The 15,568-nt window shown below is 43.5% G+C and overlaps 2 protein-coding genes across 5 annotated transcripts; both read right to left on the minus strand.

The window, feature by feature from the left end:
• Positions 1-4,665: 4,665 nt before the first annotated feature.
• LOC108070897 (sphingomyelin phosphodiesterase) lies at positions 4,666-12,134 on the minus strand. Of its 4 annotated transcripts, XM_070284208.1 has the most exons (8): positions 11,729-12,134; positions 7,785-7,979; positions 6,424-7,726; positions 6,156-6,364; positions 5,803-6,097; positions 5,553-5,738; positions 5,250-5,329; positions 4,666-5,135 (listed from the first exon to the last, which is right to left on the minus strand). In XM_070284208.1, exons 2-7 carry the CDS (start codon positions 7,867-7,869, stop codon positions 5,251-5,253), a joined length of 2,157 nt encoding a protein of 718 aa, XP_070140309.1. In that variant the 5' UTR covers positions 7,870-7,979; positions 11,729-12,134; the 3' UTR covers positions 4,666-5,135; position 5,250. The 4 variants fall into 4 exon arrangements, with proteins under 4 accessions (XP_070140309.1, XP_017017033.1, XP_017017032.1 ...); XM_017161544.3 differs by lacking the exon at positions 5,250-5,329; XM_017161543.2 differs by lacking the exon at positions 4,666-5,135 and having other exon boundaries at positions 5,164-5,329; positions 6,424-7,720.
• Positions 12,135-13,387: 1,253 nt separating this feature from the next.
• On the minus strand, positions 13,388-15,466 carry LOC108070813 (orexin/Hypocretin receptor type 1). Its single transcript, XM_017161412.2, has 3 exons — positions 15,110-15,466; positions 14,667-15,020; positions 13,388-14,519 (listed from the first exon to the last, which is right to left on the minus strand). The coding sequence occupies exons 1-3, from the start codon at positions 15,464-15,466 to the stop codon at positions 13,623-13,625; spliced, it is 1,608 nt and encodes a 535-aa protein (XP_017016901.1). The 3' UTR covers positions 13,388-13,622.
• Positions 15,467-15,568: the final 102 nt, after the last annotated feature.

The following is a 15,568-nucleotide window of genomic DNA, read 5'->3' on the forward strand; positions in this document are numbered from 1 at the left end:
ATCCAGCAACCAGCAAGAGTAACCGTTATTAAAGATTTTGAATACCTAATTATGAAAATGTCAGTAGCAAACTTTTTTTGTTGTCAGCAGGCAGAGGGGGAGCGGAGGCAATGACAAGAGCGGGGATATAATCTCCGACAGGACTCCTACGCTGTGCGTGCTAGTGAGTGAGTGAGCGAGTGAGTGAGCTAGTGGGAGGATGTGGCTGGAAACGCTGCCAGGCGTTTGCTTTCGCTTGCTCTATGCCAGGATACTATTGCGGCTAACAACAACAAAAACAACAGCAGCAGGAGCAGCAGCAGCAACAGGAGCAACAACATGAAGACAAACTGTGTTTGTGATGTGCCTGGCAGCCAAACAGGAGCTGCTGCTGCTGCTGCTGCTCTCTCATCTCATCTCAGCAGCCGAAGCAGCGGGGGGAATGTGAAAAATTCCATTTTCATGTCACTCAATTGAATTTCCATTCAAACTGTTTTTTTTTTTTTTCCTTGGCCAGGATTCTCCGCTTTTTTGCGACTGACGGCGATGGCAGCGTCAAGAGCGAGAGCGCGGTGCCTTTCCATTTAATATTTTTGCCTATTTTATACACACACAATCACACACTCACACACACACAGAGCAACATGCGGGTGTGTTTTGTATTTTTGGGGTTTTCCAGCCAAATTAATTGCCTACGGATTTGTAGTTAGTTGCCATCGTCATCGCTTTTGTTGCTGCTGCTGCCGAAAGCTCAAACACAAATACAGGCACAACAAAATGCCTGCCACACACAAACACACAGGCACACGCACACAATCACAATGGCTTTGGCCAAAAGTCCTTTTTGCCTTGACTGCATTCGGGTTTATGGTAAAAATAAATAAATTTTGGGTTTATCTCAATGGCACACAAGTCATTTGCAGCTGAGATTTTTTTCCTTCCATTTCTATTTTTTTTTCTCCTATCTTTACTACTATTTCCCAACGCCCCCATGTTTTCGTCCTTATGGTTATTTTTTGTTCGTCCTGCTTCTCCCCTGTGGTTGCTTTTTGATGGCAAAGGTGAGCACATGTGATGATGGTTCCGGGCACCGGCTTTCACTGGGTGGAAGGAGGTGGTAAGAGTGGGAGTGGGAGGGTGTATGTAGAGAACAATATGTGGGGAACAATTGAAGCATGACGTGGAGATCTGTGGATTCCGGACACGAGCTTACATCGGATTAACATTGTGCTCGAGGCGTTCGAGTCGTTCGAGTCGTTCGAGTTGGTCTGTCGATTCGAATGCATTACCTTCCAGCTGCAGGGACAACACTATGTAGGAAACGGAGGAAGAGACCTCGCCATAATCGATGTGCAGCCAAAGGAAATTATGTCATTTGGCAAAGGACAAGATTAAGGATACATTAGATATCATTAGGTTTATGAGGATTGATGTTGGAGGGGACCAAGACGATCCTAAATATATTTCCCTGCGTATTATTTATTTTCTTCAGATTATTTCAAAGGCATAAAGTAAAAATAAAATGTGAGTTATATACTTTCTTAAAACCTAACTTCCACTGTCCAAAGATCTTCCCATATCTGATCAATTCAGTAACTTTAAATAACAAGCAAAGTAAAAACTAAATAACACCAGAAAAGAAACCCATCTGACCCAAGCAGACATACCGAAATCGTCCTTTTTAGGCACCCTGCCACCCACCCACCATAAATAAGTGTCCTGCGATTTTCGGCCAGCGGGGCCTGGACGTGTGTGTGTGTATGAGTGCTGGAGAACGAAGAGGGAGACAACACAGTTCCAGCTTTTGTTTAGTGGCCAACAGCGATGCCAAGTGCAGCTACAGTCCACTTGCTTGTGCTTATGGCCAACATGGCCCGTGCCTCATGCAGATTTATTTATAGAATTTAAATTTAAACAAAAGCAAAAGCAGAGCAAAGCGACAACGAAAAGTGACCAATGCGCCGGCGGCTTTGGCAATGCCGCCTGCTCCTGACAAGCTGACAGGCCTGCTGAGCCTGACTCTGGACTCTGGACTCTCTGTGGATCCTGGAAGCCGGGCGACATTTTCACTTGTCATGCTTCTGCTTGAGTAATTAAATATAATTTTCTTTACGCGCTTTACACGCCAAACGGAAGTAATAGCGTCAACGGCATTGACAGTCACTGAAACGCTGAAACTGAAGGGAAGCAGAAAGGTCCTTTATTGTAAATGTTAGTTCAAGTAATTGTTAAGTCTTGGAAATGTGGGAAAAATATAAACTATTAGAAATAATAACTTAAATTACATATTTTCCCAGCTTCTATAATAATAAATTGACTTAAAACATGCTTAAATCTCAATTTAAGAGTTTAAAATTAACAAAAACTACACCTTTTTAAAGACTAAAAAAATTATGCTTAAATCTGTACAAATTGAACATTTTTTTATTGCACTTTTCCGCCCCTGTGTTTCACTTGCCAGCTTGTAACAATAAATATTGTGGGTGTGCAGCTGCAGCAACAATAGATGGAAAAACAGCAATGGCATCAATTTTTTGTAACATGTTGCCAAACATGGCCCAAGCCGACACGCCCACCGGCCACCGGCCACCGCCCATCGCCTAGAGCTGATGCTGCCACTGATGTTGCTGCTGCGGTGGCCACTTAAATGTCGTTATGCTGTCGGGTCACGCGCCGATATGGACGAGGTCTAGGATTTGCCCGTGTGTCCTTTTCCTTTTTCGGGCATAACAACTTTATTGCCGCAGCAATTATGCGTAGCTAATAAAACTCTGCGGAGAGGTGTTGGCAGGAGCAGCAGCAGCAGCAGCAGCGGGTGGGAAATGGGGAAAAATCAGCACTCAATTTTCCTGGGGGCATAGAGGCAGGCACCCAGCATCGACAGCATCGACGATTTATGCATGCGAGAATAATTAATGCGTTGATTTATTTAAAAACGTGTTCCGGCATTCAAATGAAGGCGCCAATTCTAAAGAGGAACCCAAACCGAACCTTGTTCAATGGCTGTCAAAAATTAACCCATTGCAAACAATTTGTATTCAAGCTGCAGGGAGTACCAAAATATGTATATATTTATTTTGCTCGTAGTATATATTGCGTGCCACAGATCGGGCATTAATGGGTTAACATGTGTGAACTCCCGCGCTTTGTCGAAATGCAAATTTATATGCCAGCTTGACAGCAACAGCAATCCAACAACCAAGGCAAACAATGGCTAACAAAACAAAACAGAGGAGCAAAAAAAAAATGGGAAATACCATGCAAAAATATATTGCAAAAAAGGAAGAAAAATCAAATATGTTAAGCGGCATTTAAGCGCGGCATCCGGAATCCTGTGAATCCTGCGCCTGCCACATGAGATAATGCCCCCCATTTTCCGTCTGGCTGTTTGTATATTTTTCTAAAAATTTGCACGCATTGCATTGTTGTGCTTTTCGTTGTTGTTGTTGTTGTTACTCTCCTGTTTTTGGGGCTGTGTGTGTGTTTGCTTGTTTGTTTGTTTGTTTTCTTTGTTTGTTTGTCGCACACACATGTGTGCGGTTCCCAGCGGCAGCGTCGCCCCCGAAAAGTATGCAAAGCAACAAAAACGAGCAGCGAAATCAGGAAAAAAGTAGGCGGCACACGCCATTACCAGTGGGTGGGTGTGTGTGAGTGTCCCAGCGAGAGTGAGTGTGCGGGTGTGGGGGGATGTGGGAAATGTAAACGGAATTGTTTTGCTTCCACGATGCTGGCTGTGCGAGTGTGGGAAAACGTGCGGGTGTATATGTGTGACAAAGGGATAATGACTGGCAGCCAGGAGACCCTGCACACACACACTCTGTACACCCCCCCACAACTCCACACACATCGCGCTGCGTGTCTTATCACCAATGAAGGAAAACACGCACGCCCGCTCAGCAAGCTCAAGGCAGCGGCCACTCGGGCGTATTGACAACGACTAGGATATCCCTTTGCTGTTGCCTTCGTCCTCGCCGATTTCCCCCTTCGTTCGGCGTTCTGCGTTTGCTGAAAGGACCAGCGTCAGCTTATTCTGAGTAGGAAGTTCAAGCCTTGGGCAGTGCATTATGTTTAAAGGTGATGGGCTTTATCAGGGAGCAGGAGCTCAGGTAATCAGGCTGTCTAATTACTCCTTTAAGAATGCTCAAGCTTTGATCCTTTCACAAGAGTGAGAAAGTGATGCATTTTTGAATATTCAATGTCTTAAATATAAGACAATCACTAACTCTCTGATGGGAAACGATTTTTATCAGGTAATGCCTAAAGTCTTAATTATTTTATTTGATTACCAATAATATTTTTTATGTTATTACCAGGCTCTATCATTTAGCTTTAAGCAATTTTGCAATAAAAATATTAACAGTTTGTAAGAAAAAATTTTTTATGAATAAAGAAAAAATGAAACCTTTTGAAAAATTATTATAAATAATTAATAATCTATTATTATTCAATACCTAGTTTTACTTTTTATAATTTCCTCATATATGTAATTTATAATTTTTCTAAAACCCTAAACCTTATCAGCCACCCCTTGGTTTAAATATCCCTCCAATTGTCGATACATTTCTGGCACATCAACAGAATAATCGATAATTGCCATGTTAGCTAACAGCACTGTTTCCTGTTATGTTAAGTTAAGTGTTGGTAACTAGCCACTTTTACAACTTTTACAACACTGAAATATTTGAATTCAAATTTGACTTAAATAACTTCACTTTATTTACGATAAGCATTAAATTAGCTTTACAATTACGCTTCTAAAAAGTAGTTTGTTCAACAATTTCCTTGCAGCAGATGGGCGCACCTGCCTCGCCCCGTAATGCAACGGCAGCAGCAAAAACAACAACGACTCGATCGATTACATTTAAATGACTATTGTTCACTGACTCAGTTTTGGGCGGGCGTTGGGAGATATTTATATAAATATATGTCCAAGTCGGAGGTCGTGGGGCGGGCATTGTGATGTTGTTGCGGTTAAGTTAACTTAGACAAAAGTGGGGGCATTAAGCACTAGTTATCACATAGTAAACTTAGGGGGTAGGCGATTCCTCTCGATTGCATTGACTTGCAGTTGACTGATGATAGATGGATGGGCGGATAATCAGCGGTACCCCAGCAGGTATTTGGGCAGGTAGGTGATCGAGGATAGCAGGCTATAGCTAGAGAGTTGCAGAAAGAGTAACGGAATAAGTCTCCATCGTAAACTTTATTATTATAGATTACAGATTGTCTCGCCACCAAAGGTATATAATATATATACAATCCTTAACCACCTTAACCACCAACGTTAACAATCACCAAGTCGAAAGGATTGTCGCCATCCGTTGCTGTATCTCCTGTTCGTTCCTCAGACCTGTGCAATTATTAGTTTTTGCGATATTTTAGTTTGTTGAATGAACCACACCAGTGCAGAGAATAAAATGAGTTCGTTATTATAAAGTAAAAATGGTAAGCAAAACACAAAACTAAATATGTAACAAACATAGAAACTAATAGCAATTGTTAATTTAATGATTTAACTGATTAGTGCAACCGTCACCAGGAGAACAAGCAGCTATCAACTGAAAGGTGCTTACGAGTTGGTTAGTCCCCGATAGAACCACGACTTCCAGGACTTTGAAGACTCCTGATCGATCTTCGACTCGACCTCGGCACAAAAGTGTTTACGATCGTGGGAGCGTCCACTTTTGCAGTCGCAGATCAGCCTCTTCTTGCACTCGGCATCGCAAGTGGGTCGAGCCGGCGAGTTCTTCCAGTAATATCTGTTTTTAAAGGAGATTTATCAAATATAAAAATGGAATTTAATTTTTAACAGACTGAACCCACTTGTAGTACAGCTCAAAGAGCTCCTGATTGTTGGTCAGCTCATTGAGCAGATTGTTCCAGTCACTGGGCCGCAAAGCCTTCATATTGTAAGCAGCTCGTGCCGTATATAACTTATACCATATGGGATATCCATACAGATTGGCCTCCTTGAGATTCATTATCCAGGACTCGTGGTCTATGACCAGCCGTGTGGTGGAGTCATGGTCTCCATCCACATAGTAGATCCGATAGCCAGGATTCAGATCGTAGTAGGGCGAAACAGAAGGTCCTATGTAGGCCACGCTATTAGGATGATCTGTAAAGATAAGATCCAAGTTAAGGGTTGTTTTTAGAGTCTAGAAATAATTTCTTACTCAGATCATGCGGATCGTAGAACATTTCAAACTCATCGTAGTGTGTGTGTCCATAGAACTGAGCTGTTATGGTGCTCTCATAGCGAGCAATGATCTTGTAAAAGTTTCGGGACCAGACCTTCAAGCAGTCCGAATGTCCTGGGGGAATGTGACCAATCACATGAACCTTTTCGTTGGAGAACTCGGCACTCTGCAGCTCATAAATGAACCTTGAGGAGAAATTTAAAGTTTTTATATACGTTTTTAGATTCACATATTGCTAGCTTACCACTGCAGCTCCGTGGCTGGATCTGTGGAGTTCAACAGGAGCCACCAGTTTTTGTTGTTGCAGTAGTTCATGTTCATCGAAATGATGCGAAAGCCTGGACGCACCAGCACCGAGTAGAAGGCTCCGCGACGCACTGTGTGGGTCACACTTTGGGGCAGCCAGCGACGCCACTGGATATCCAGCTCGTCGTAGAGCCAACTAATTGAGATGTCCACCTGGTTGACATACGGCGGAGGGAAACTGTTTACCGGAGCACTTTCGTGGTTGCCCAGAGCCGGAAAGATGGGCACCCCAGGGAATTTCTCCACCATCTGCTGCACCGTCTCCTTCAAAATGGCCAGGTTCTCCTCCTTGGTCTGGTTCCAAACATCGTGCGGCGGCAGATCGCCGGTCCACAGGATGTAGTCAATGTCCTTGTGGGTCTCGGCAATGTGGGCCAGCATGTGATCCACCGTCCGCTTGGGCGTATCGCATTTCCTGTAGTCTCCCCACTTTCCTGCAGCCGCATTTGGCGTTGCTGGTCGTCCACTGCTGAGACGACAGCACAGAGGCTCATTGCACTCGGCATTGGAGCCCTCCGCGTAATGGGGATCATAGTGGGTGTCAGAGATGTGGAGGACCTTAAAGAATGGAGCCGCCTCCATTGGAATGGGCAGGTCGGCGAGACGTGGTGGCTTAGGCACCGGTGGGAAGATCACCTCCCATTCATGGTAGGGATTGTAGACATCCGCGCAGCCATCGCCAATCACAAAGCTGCACAGCTCGTCGGGACTGAGGTTGACCCGCTTCAGGACGTAGATCAACTCGGTGCCAAAGAGCTGGGCGACTCCCTGGCAAACCCTGGCAGTCTGGATATTCAGATTCGTGCAATAGTCCGTGATCATTTGGATCAAGTCAGCGTCCGTCTTGCCGGACTGAATCTGATGCTGGATCATACCGGCACCAGCTCGGCAGGCGGTGCACGTCACCTGGGACATCAGGCTGTTCTCCACCTCGAAGGCCACCTGCTTGAGGTTCAGCAGCCTCAGGGCGCGGTCCACGAACGGGGGATACACCAGGCCATCCCCGCCACCCGCATCGTTCCACAGCATTCGCGAGGTAGCCGTTTGGTTGGCCAGCCGCTGGAGGAACTCCGCATCAGAGGCATCGGAAGCACTGATCTTGGTGCGATTGGGATGCGGCACCAGTTCCAGATGCGGCTCAATGCTGCGCGGCTGCTCCTCCACCACCCAGGGCTGCGTCTCCAACTGCGTCCAGTTTATCTGCGGCCGGAGATGCGTGAACAGGAAGGGCAAAGCTGCAACTATACGAGAGTTCCTTCAGTTAAACATGACATGGGAGGATCATACTCCTTTACTCACCTTCCGCCACTGTCAGAGTGGCCAGCAGGGCGATGAGCCAGCAGTTTGCCCGGCAACCTGGCCACGACAACTGCCGCTGTTTCATAATGTTTTGGGAATGGCTACGCCAGGTTCACAGCTGCAGAGCTTCCACAACTCCAGAGATTCACAAAGATCTACAGGCAGGTCTCCTCCTCAAGTAGCAGGCGGCTTGACCTACATTGGAGGGTTTACCCGAGACAAGACAACAAAAAATTAAACAGAGACCGAAATTGGAGAGTCATTATTTTGTGGAACGAGTTTCATTAAGACGTGGGTTTTTGGTTTTGTTTTTTTTAATTTTAATATGCAGTTTCTTTTTCCTGTATGATTTATGGCAAGTGTCATTAAAGTTTTATGTAATTTATAGCATGAGATCATAAATAATGTCTCTTTAGCTGGCAAATCCTCGCCATACCTTCTTGAAACTTTTACAGACAGAAAAGCCGGCTTTATTATTATTATTTCTTATTTGCAATATCAATTTCCCTTTGGCTTTTGCCACATTAACTGGCTCAGAGTCACAAAATCCTGTTATCCACCCTTGACCTTTTTTTTCTGGTTCCCATGGGGACACTTGTTCTGAATCTAAATCTAAATTTCCATTTAAATCCGTGCGTGTGTTTTCGGGGGTATTTGCTGCTGCTTTCATCAACATTTGACAGCACTTAAAATCTCGTTAGCTGTAAATGGCAGACCATGTTTGAACGCAGCAACATCAGCGATATATATGCAACATCAGCAGCAGCAGTCAAGAACCGTCAACCCCCCCTCCTGCGATGCATGCCGCATTAGATGGAATTGTTGCAGCGCTTTTATTTGGATTGACAGTTACATTTGTAGCTCACTGTTGCGAGTGACTCATGTGATGTGTGTCTTCCTCGCGAGCGAGTTGTTTGCCTTAAGCGGGGAGGACCGTTAGATATCACGGTTGCGAAGGCATTAACTCGTCCGTTTGTTTACTGTTTTTCTCAGTTGAGTTGAAGCTGAAAAGGCCTTATCAGCATCTGTCGCTGGCTGCTTTTATTTATAGCAATTTTAGTTTACTTTTTCGCTGTATTTATTTATTTTTTTTAGGACTGTCTAATCTGAAGGAAATAGCTTAATCAGTGTGAACTATATACCGAGTTGTATTTATAAAAGAAAGCTAACACTTTAATAAATAAGTAAAGGGAAATGCTAAAAAAGAGATTATGGGATTGGGTTTTATAAGTTTAGCTTCTATATTATTTTAATTAGCTATGTCTAAGATGTGCCTGATTATCTATCAAGATTAGTATATAGGAAAAACACCTTTGAAGCCATATAATTCCTATAGCAGGCAATTTCAAACTACATTTAAGAATAAAATTATACATCCCTATAAAGTCAAGTAAGTAATTCCCATAACATAACCCCGTTGAAATACTTTTCTCACTTTTTTTCGCTCCTTTTGACCCTGACTCATCTCCAGTCGAGGCTTTGGCCACTCAGTCAGTCCGTCAATTGCCAGCCATCACATGACACGATATAAACATAACAATCATGTGCGAGTAAACAAAACAACTAAGCGAATTGATTTGTTTGTGATGGATGGGTGTGTGTTTGTGGTGTGTAGTGTGTGGCTATGTTGTGTGCGAGCTTCATTATGCACCCGGCTCAATGCCAGCCAATTGGCGTGCTCCCGCATCAAATCGGCCAACAATGTCTCATCTATAAGCCACGGACAGACGGGGCAGACGGACTGTGGACAAGTGTCGCCAAGGTACATTGGCCTGCACGGAGTGAAATCGTCGGCGTCTGGTAATAACCGAGGGTCTCCCCTGGCTGTCTCTCACAAAAGAAAAAAATAATAATAATAACTTTTTATTTGCCTTTGCGATTTGAGCGAAAATCGAAAGTGTCTTCTCTATGGTCGAGAGTTCAAGAAAGAATGCATTATTAACGCATTTGGCAGGGGCCTAGGAGAGGCTAGGCCAGAAAACTCGTTTCGCGGACAAGGTTAACCGAGGACAACACTAATTTCCAGCTGAATGCAGGTCAAGTTACAGCCATCAAAAGCGACTGAACCCAGCCGAAAGACATTACAAAACTATCAAAAAAAAGGTAGGAAAGGGGAGGCTATCGTTAAACAGGTTTCCGAAGCTCAAAGCTTGGTGTTATAGCTGCAGCACGTGGGTAGAAAAATGGATTTTTGGCACAACAACCATCTGCATCCGACCGCATTCAGCTTTCACGCTCACAATAGGCCTCCCTCCGAAAAAGGGCCGCTACCGCTGGAGGGGAATAAAAAATATATACCCTGGTGTACGCGCCCAAAAAAAAAAAAAACAGAAACTTTCACTTTCTTTAGAAATTATTTTTTGATAATATCATTTTTTTTCTTTCTCTCTTTGTTATTTCGAAAACACTTTGGGATGTGATGTGCTAAATGGAGCGGATCTCAGGCCAGGTCCCACGCCCAGAGCTTAAGTCATTTAGCTCAATCGTGTTGGCTTTGTCTTTTAGTGTCTATTGTATAATGTTGCTGCTGCTGCAGTCGGTCACGCTGCATGTAATGTTTTAATGAACATTTCTTGTTTTATAATAATTAGGAAAGAGATGGGAGTCTCTCTCACTCTCGGCCACCTAACCGAAAATGAAAACGAAAGTGCGTTTCTTTTCTTTCTTTTTTCCGGCAGCAATTTGGCCTTATGGAAATTTTCGACAGAGAGACACCGATTATATTGATTTGACAAAAGAAAGCTTTAATTACGGAGTAGAATTTAACCCACTTCACGTCTTGAATTTGTTATAATTAAAAGGAAATAGTTGCCATTTCAGGCACGTAGACATTAGAAAAGTAATGCCAAAATGCCTCCACGATCTTCCTCATCGATCGAAAGATATGTCCATCTTCTCTACACTCCCCAGCAGTTCTCCCAGATTTTATTATTCATGGTCAGGCTTTGGTTAGGGAGTGCGTGTGCCTTGATTCGCCATTCGTATGGATGGTATGGGCTGGCCAATGGAACAGCCTCGTCATGACCAAATAGTGGCCTATATTTTTGTTGTTGTTTCTTTTTTTATATATATTTATTTTTGTGGCCCCCGTGTTGGTTTTGGTTTTGGTTAGCGGGGGCTAATTAAACATGCAGTCGCCACCGAACCAGCGAGCCACTGAACCACTCATCGTACCTCAAATACCTGGCACGCACAGCGAACTGCACGCAAATAGCAACGGTGACTATAGTATCCATAGAATGGTTAGTGTTATGGGGTGTATGGACTTTGAAATACCCTAACTTGCTTAAAAAAATTTGAAAGAAATTATAAAGACATTGTCAATTGAGTTTCACCTCTTTGCTTAGGCTTAAAGGGTTCCTAGGTTCCAAAAATTTCTTTAAAATTAAAATAAAAGTACATATTATAAACCAATATTGTAAGTTATTTAAATTTTTAAGGATTCCCTTTTCACTATTCTATACCTTTCCACAAATCCTATAAACCCTAGTAATTATAGAGTACTCTTCTCTCTGCCCAACGAAAGCATAAAGCTGCGTAACCAGAAGACCCCCACAGAGAGGTAGCTATAGAGGCTTAGACTATATAGAACCTGCTGCACAAAAGTGAAACAAAGTGCAGACAGTTTACAACTTGGCGGCATAACTGCAGATTTTGCAAGCGATTCATAAATCCCAGAGCTTCGAGCTGCGCGGCGCATGCGTGATGGCGGAGAGCCATAAGAGAGCCAAAGTGAAATGCGCAAACGTGTTTTTCCTGACGGCTCCTTCTGACGAAATGTGTAACAGTAAATCACAAACTACCACAAACTAACACAACTGGTTTGACAGAGTCTTAAGCCGAATTAAAGCAAATCAAATCAATATCCAATTCAATTTAAACAAAATCAAATCAAAACCAAAACATAGATCAACGCCGAGCAGACTCTGCCTAACTATAGTTACCTTTTTTTTGAGCCCGAACTTTCGTTCTTGACCCACAACGAAGGCGCTTTGTTCTGTGTCGTTTCGTTTTCTTTTCTTGATTTTTGTATTATTCGGTTTCTTTGGCTCTTTCCCTTTTCTTCCGCTGTGCCTTTGCCACTTTTTCTTTCTTACAGTTACACTTGATTATATTTTTAGACAATATTGTGCCATAATTCGCAGCTCTCTGTCGCTGATTGGCCTCATTTATTTGCGTTTCATTTACGAATTTCTATAATCGCACAATGCGATCTGAACTTATTTTTTCTTTGGCGTGCACTCTTCACTTGGAATTTGTTGTTTCTTTGCTTTCGTAGATTTCACCCGCCTTCAAGCACTGTTTTTCGCGTTTTTTCTCCGCTGAGAAAATCCAACCGCTCGCCGCGAACCGCACTGAATGACTGAGCCAGCTTTTGAGTCGAGCTTGGCTCGGCAGCTGATAAAAGTTTGCCGCACAGAGAGAGTATTTCTCAGATCTCCAGCTACCGAGAGATGGAAAATAAACAAAGGGGGAGAGTCACAGAGACAGAGAGAAAGAGCTTTTTTGGAACCACAGAATATACTCAACTTGTGACATTTAATTAGTTTGATTTGTATCTTGCTTGAAAATCTGTTGGCCATTGTTTCAAAACGGAAGTCAATTTATGTTTAGAGTATAGAAATAGAATCTGAACAACAGATCACACATTGTTTTGGCTACGATCTGCTGGTTTTATAATGAATAGGTTTATTAGTCAGGTTAATTCTTGGAAAAATGTTAGTTTAGGTTTTATGTTTTAAATTAGTCTAAAATGGACTTTTAAGTGACTTAATTATCGGGTTTTAATGAAGGAATAGAACCACTACTTAAAGTATTTTTAACCCGTTTATGAGTAAGTCAAATTCTGAAGAAATCACAATTAGTTGAGTTTAGTTTAAGTTCATAATGCCTTCATTTTTGGCTTTTAGTAGCTTATTAGCACCCAAAATATATTTTTATAACAAGCTTTTTGAGTAGAAAAATTTTTTGGAATAAATGTTTGCTTAAATAGTAATCACTCGCTTGATTTATCTTATAAAAATTGTGTTTATTATTTAGCAAACTTTTATATTATTTATTTAATGTTGGCGTTATTAATTAGAAAAACTAATAAAACATATGTTTTTAAAAACAAAAATATAACTAGAATAAAAATAAAATAATGCGCTTTGTAAAATGGGATATCCTATGTATATTTAAATATAAAAATTTATTTATTTATTTTAGAAATTAAGCTTAGCTTACATCGTTAAATTTAATGGTAAATTACCGAACCACTGACTGCAGTGGCCTTCTAAAAATAATCATGTACTTATAATAAAGATATTATAAATACCTCTATTAAAGGGCCTCATTACCAATTAATTAATTATGGCATTTAACCCGACTTCAGTGTCAAAAACTGTTGTTTAAATAATTTCCATAATAAGCTCTCTATCCATACCCAGCTAGTTCTCCATAATAATATAGTTTTTTTTTATTTTACACTCTAAAAACCGACCTAAAAGTGATCTTGATAAGCCAGTGTTAATCACTTAAACCCTCTTGATTTTTTATAGCTTTTGCTTCAATGCTCAATGGCTCCCAACACCCAATTTTTGTTTATTTCTTGATTCTTTATATTTACACGTTTAATGAGGTACATAATATGTGTGCTTATATGTGATAGGTGATATGCCAGCCATGACAAACTGTTTTTTGGCGGACTGTGGATTTGATTGGAAGAGGTGAAGTGCAGGAGGAGGAGGGAGAGTAGTAGATAGATCCATCAATCAAATTCTGCTAACCGTTGGCCCCCCCGTATCCGACAACTGCACTCGGGGTGATTTATGGCCATTATGGCTCCGGCTTCGGCTATCAGGCGGAGGACTCGATTGACGCACTCGACGAGTCATCGCACTGCTTGTAAATGGTGAACACCTCGCGCTTGAAGCTCCGGAAGCTGAACCGCCGCAGGCCACTCGGCTCCGACTGCACCTCGCCCGATGGCTGGCCGGGCAGCTGCAGCTCCAAATCCTTTATCTCGATGGTGGGAGCTCCTTGCTTCTCCTTAGCTTGGTAGCAGCGCCAGCTAAAGGTGGGCGCCCTCAGGCCGCAGCAGCAGCTGCTCCTGTTCACCTGATCCAGGGGCATGGCTGCATCCTGTGGCTTGCCATTGCTGCAGCCAAAGAATCCACGGATTTTCTGCTTCATCAGGGACACGGTGCGTATGGTCTGGGTGAGGAAGGTATAGAATATGGGATTCAAGGCACAACTGAAAAGGTTCAAAATGCCAAAACTGAAGTAGAGCAGCCAGTCGACGGGCTCCGAATAGGAGCCATAGAGTCGCATGATCAGGAAGACCCACGCTGGCAGTCGTAGACAAATGAAGACAGCCATCATCAGGACAACAATCACCACCATCTTGCGATGTCTGGCCTCTCTGGCCATGGCTGCTGCCGTGGTCTTTCTTACAGGTTCCGCCCGTAGAGGATTCGTCTGCGGCAGTGGACCCGCCTTTTCCAGCACAAAAGGTAGAGCTACTCCCATGGCACTGACCAGCGTGGAGGGCATAAGGAGATCCCCTTTGCCCGACGATCCCAGCGACTTGAACTGACCCTCCTTTGGTTCCTGGCTCTGCACATGTTGCTCCTGGTGGTAGTGCCTGCGAAGCCACAATTGCCTGGCTATCGTTGCATTCAGCCAGAGGAACGACACGATGCAGGGTAGAAAAATCAGGGTGAAGAGTATGACGTAGTAGAGTCCGACATCGTGCTGAAAAACAGAATATTAATAGAATTGCATAAGTTTATTCACACAGCGGCGGCGATAAGATAAACCGAACATTGATTCAACAACTGTCAACTGTCCGCCTTAATCGCTCGGTATTAGCGGCGATAATCTATCCGCTCCCCCACTTACGTCCCCGGCCAGGCACATATGGACCAGCTCCAGTTCGGTGACCACCAGCTCCTCCGGCTCAACTGTAACTGTGCTGGTTGTCTCCTCCTCAGTTTTATTGCGCTCCACATCCAGTAGATAAATCAGACGGTAGTCATAGATTCCTAATAAGGGTCCTGAGGCGCCTATAGAGCAGGCCCAGATCAGCAGCATGCAGAGGGTGCTAAAGCGATAGTCGGGATTCCAGAAGCCCAGCACAGGTCGCATCACAGCCAAGTAGCGATCCAGGGCGATGGCCACCAAAGTCAGGCTGCCAGACAGCACCGAAGTGGTGGTAATAAAGGGCACAAACTTGCACATGAAGCCACCAATTGTCTGAAGGATATTTTATTTTTAAAATTCCTCTAGGAAACCTATTTCAACTCAACCCAAACAGGAACAAGCTAATCCTTAGTTTGACTCACCCAAAGCTGAAGATACTGTGCCTGAAACTGCGCCATATAGGACACCGTGCAGAAGACGGTGGAGACCAGGTCACTGCAGGCTAAGGATATTAGACAAGCCCGAAAGAAGGGACGCAGCTTTCTTCGGGTGTTGACATAAAGAGTACCCAGGTTCCCGGTGAAAGCCAGGACAAACAAGGTGCCCACCACGGCAGAGAAGGCATTCCGCTTGAAGCTATTCAGCTGGCTAAGATCGCTCACAAAGACGCCCGGATAGCGAGCAGTGGTCGTAGGGATCTCGGTAGACTCGCTATGCGTGACAAAAGCCCACTTCAGGTACAGATCCAGTTGCTCCAAAGTATAGTGTAAAAGGGCCATTTCCCGTACCGGCCCGAAAGTATGCCGCAAACGGTCCGAACCCAAAAGCTTTTGCCAGTAAACTGCCGCCGGCAGATTTATGGCCTGCAATGGCTACCGATG

This window comes from Drosophila kikkawai, chromosome 2R (assembly GCF_030179895.1).
Source record: "Drosophila kikkawai strain 14028-0561.14 chromosome 2R, DkikHiC1v2, whole genome shotgun sequence".
NCBI lineage: Eukaryota > Metazoa > Arthropoda > Insecta > Diptera > Drosophilidae > Drosophila > Drosophila kikkawai.

What these genes read in the sequence shown, in the direction of transcription:
- LOC108070897 (XM_070284208.1), bottom strand. Translation starts at nt 7,869, where the DNA reads ATGAAACAGCGGCAGTTGTCGTGGCCAGGTTGCCGGGCAAACTGCTGG. An exon ending in CTACGATCCGCATGATCTGA is followed by an intron (nt 6,098 to 6,155) that starts GTAAGAAATTAT and finishes TTATCTTTACAG; the next exon opens with ATCATCCTAATAGCGTGGCC. An exon ending in TATCGGGGACTAACCAACTC is followed by an intron (nt 5,330 to 5,552) that starts GTAAGCACCTTT and finishes ATAATTGCACAG; the next exon opens with GTCTGAGGAACGAACAGGAG.
- LOC108070813 (XM_017161412.2), bottom strand. Translation starts at nt 15,466, where the DNA reads ATGGCCCTTTTACACTATACTTTGGAGCAACTGGATCTGTACCTGAAG. An exon ending in CACAGTATCTTCAGCTTTGG is followed by an intron (nt 15,021 to 15,109) that starts GTGAGTCAAACT and finishes AATATCCTTCAG; the next exon opens with ACAATTGGTGGCTTCATGTG. An exon ending in ATATGTGCCTGGCCGGGGAC is followed by an intron (nt 14,520 to 14,666) that starts GTAAGTGGGGGA and finishes TCTGTTTTTCAG; the next exon opens with CACGATGTCGGACTCTACTA.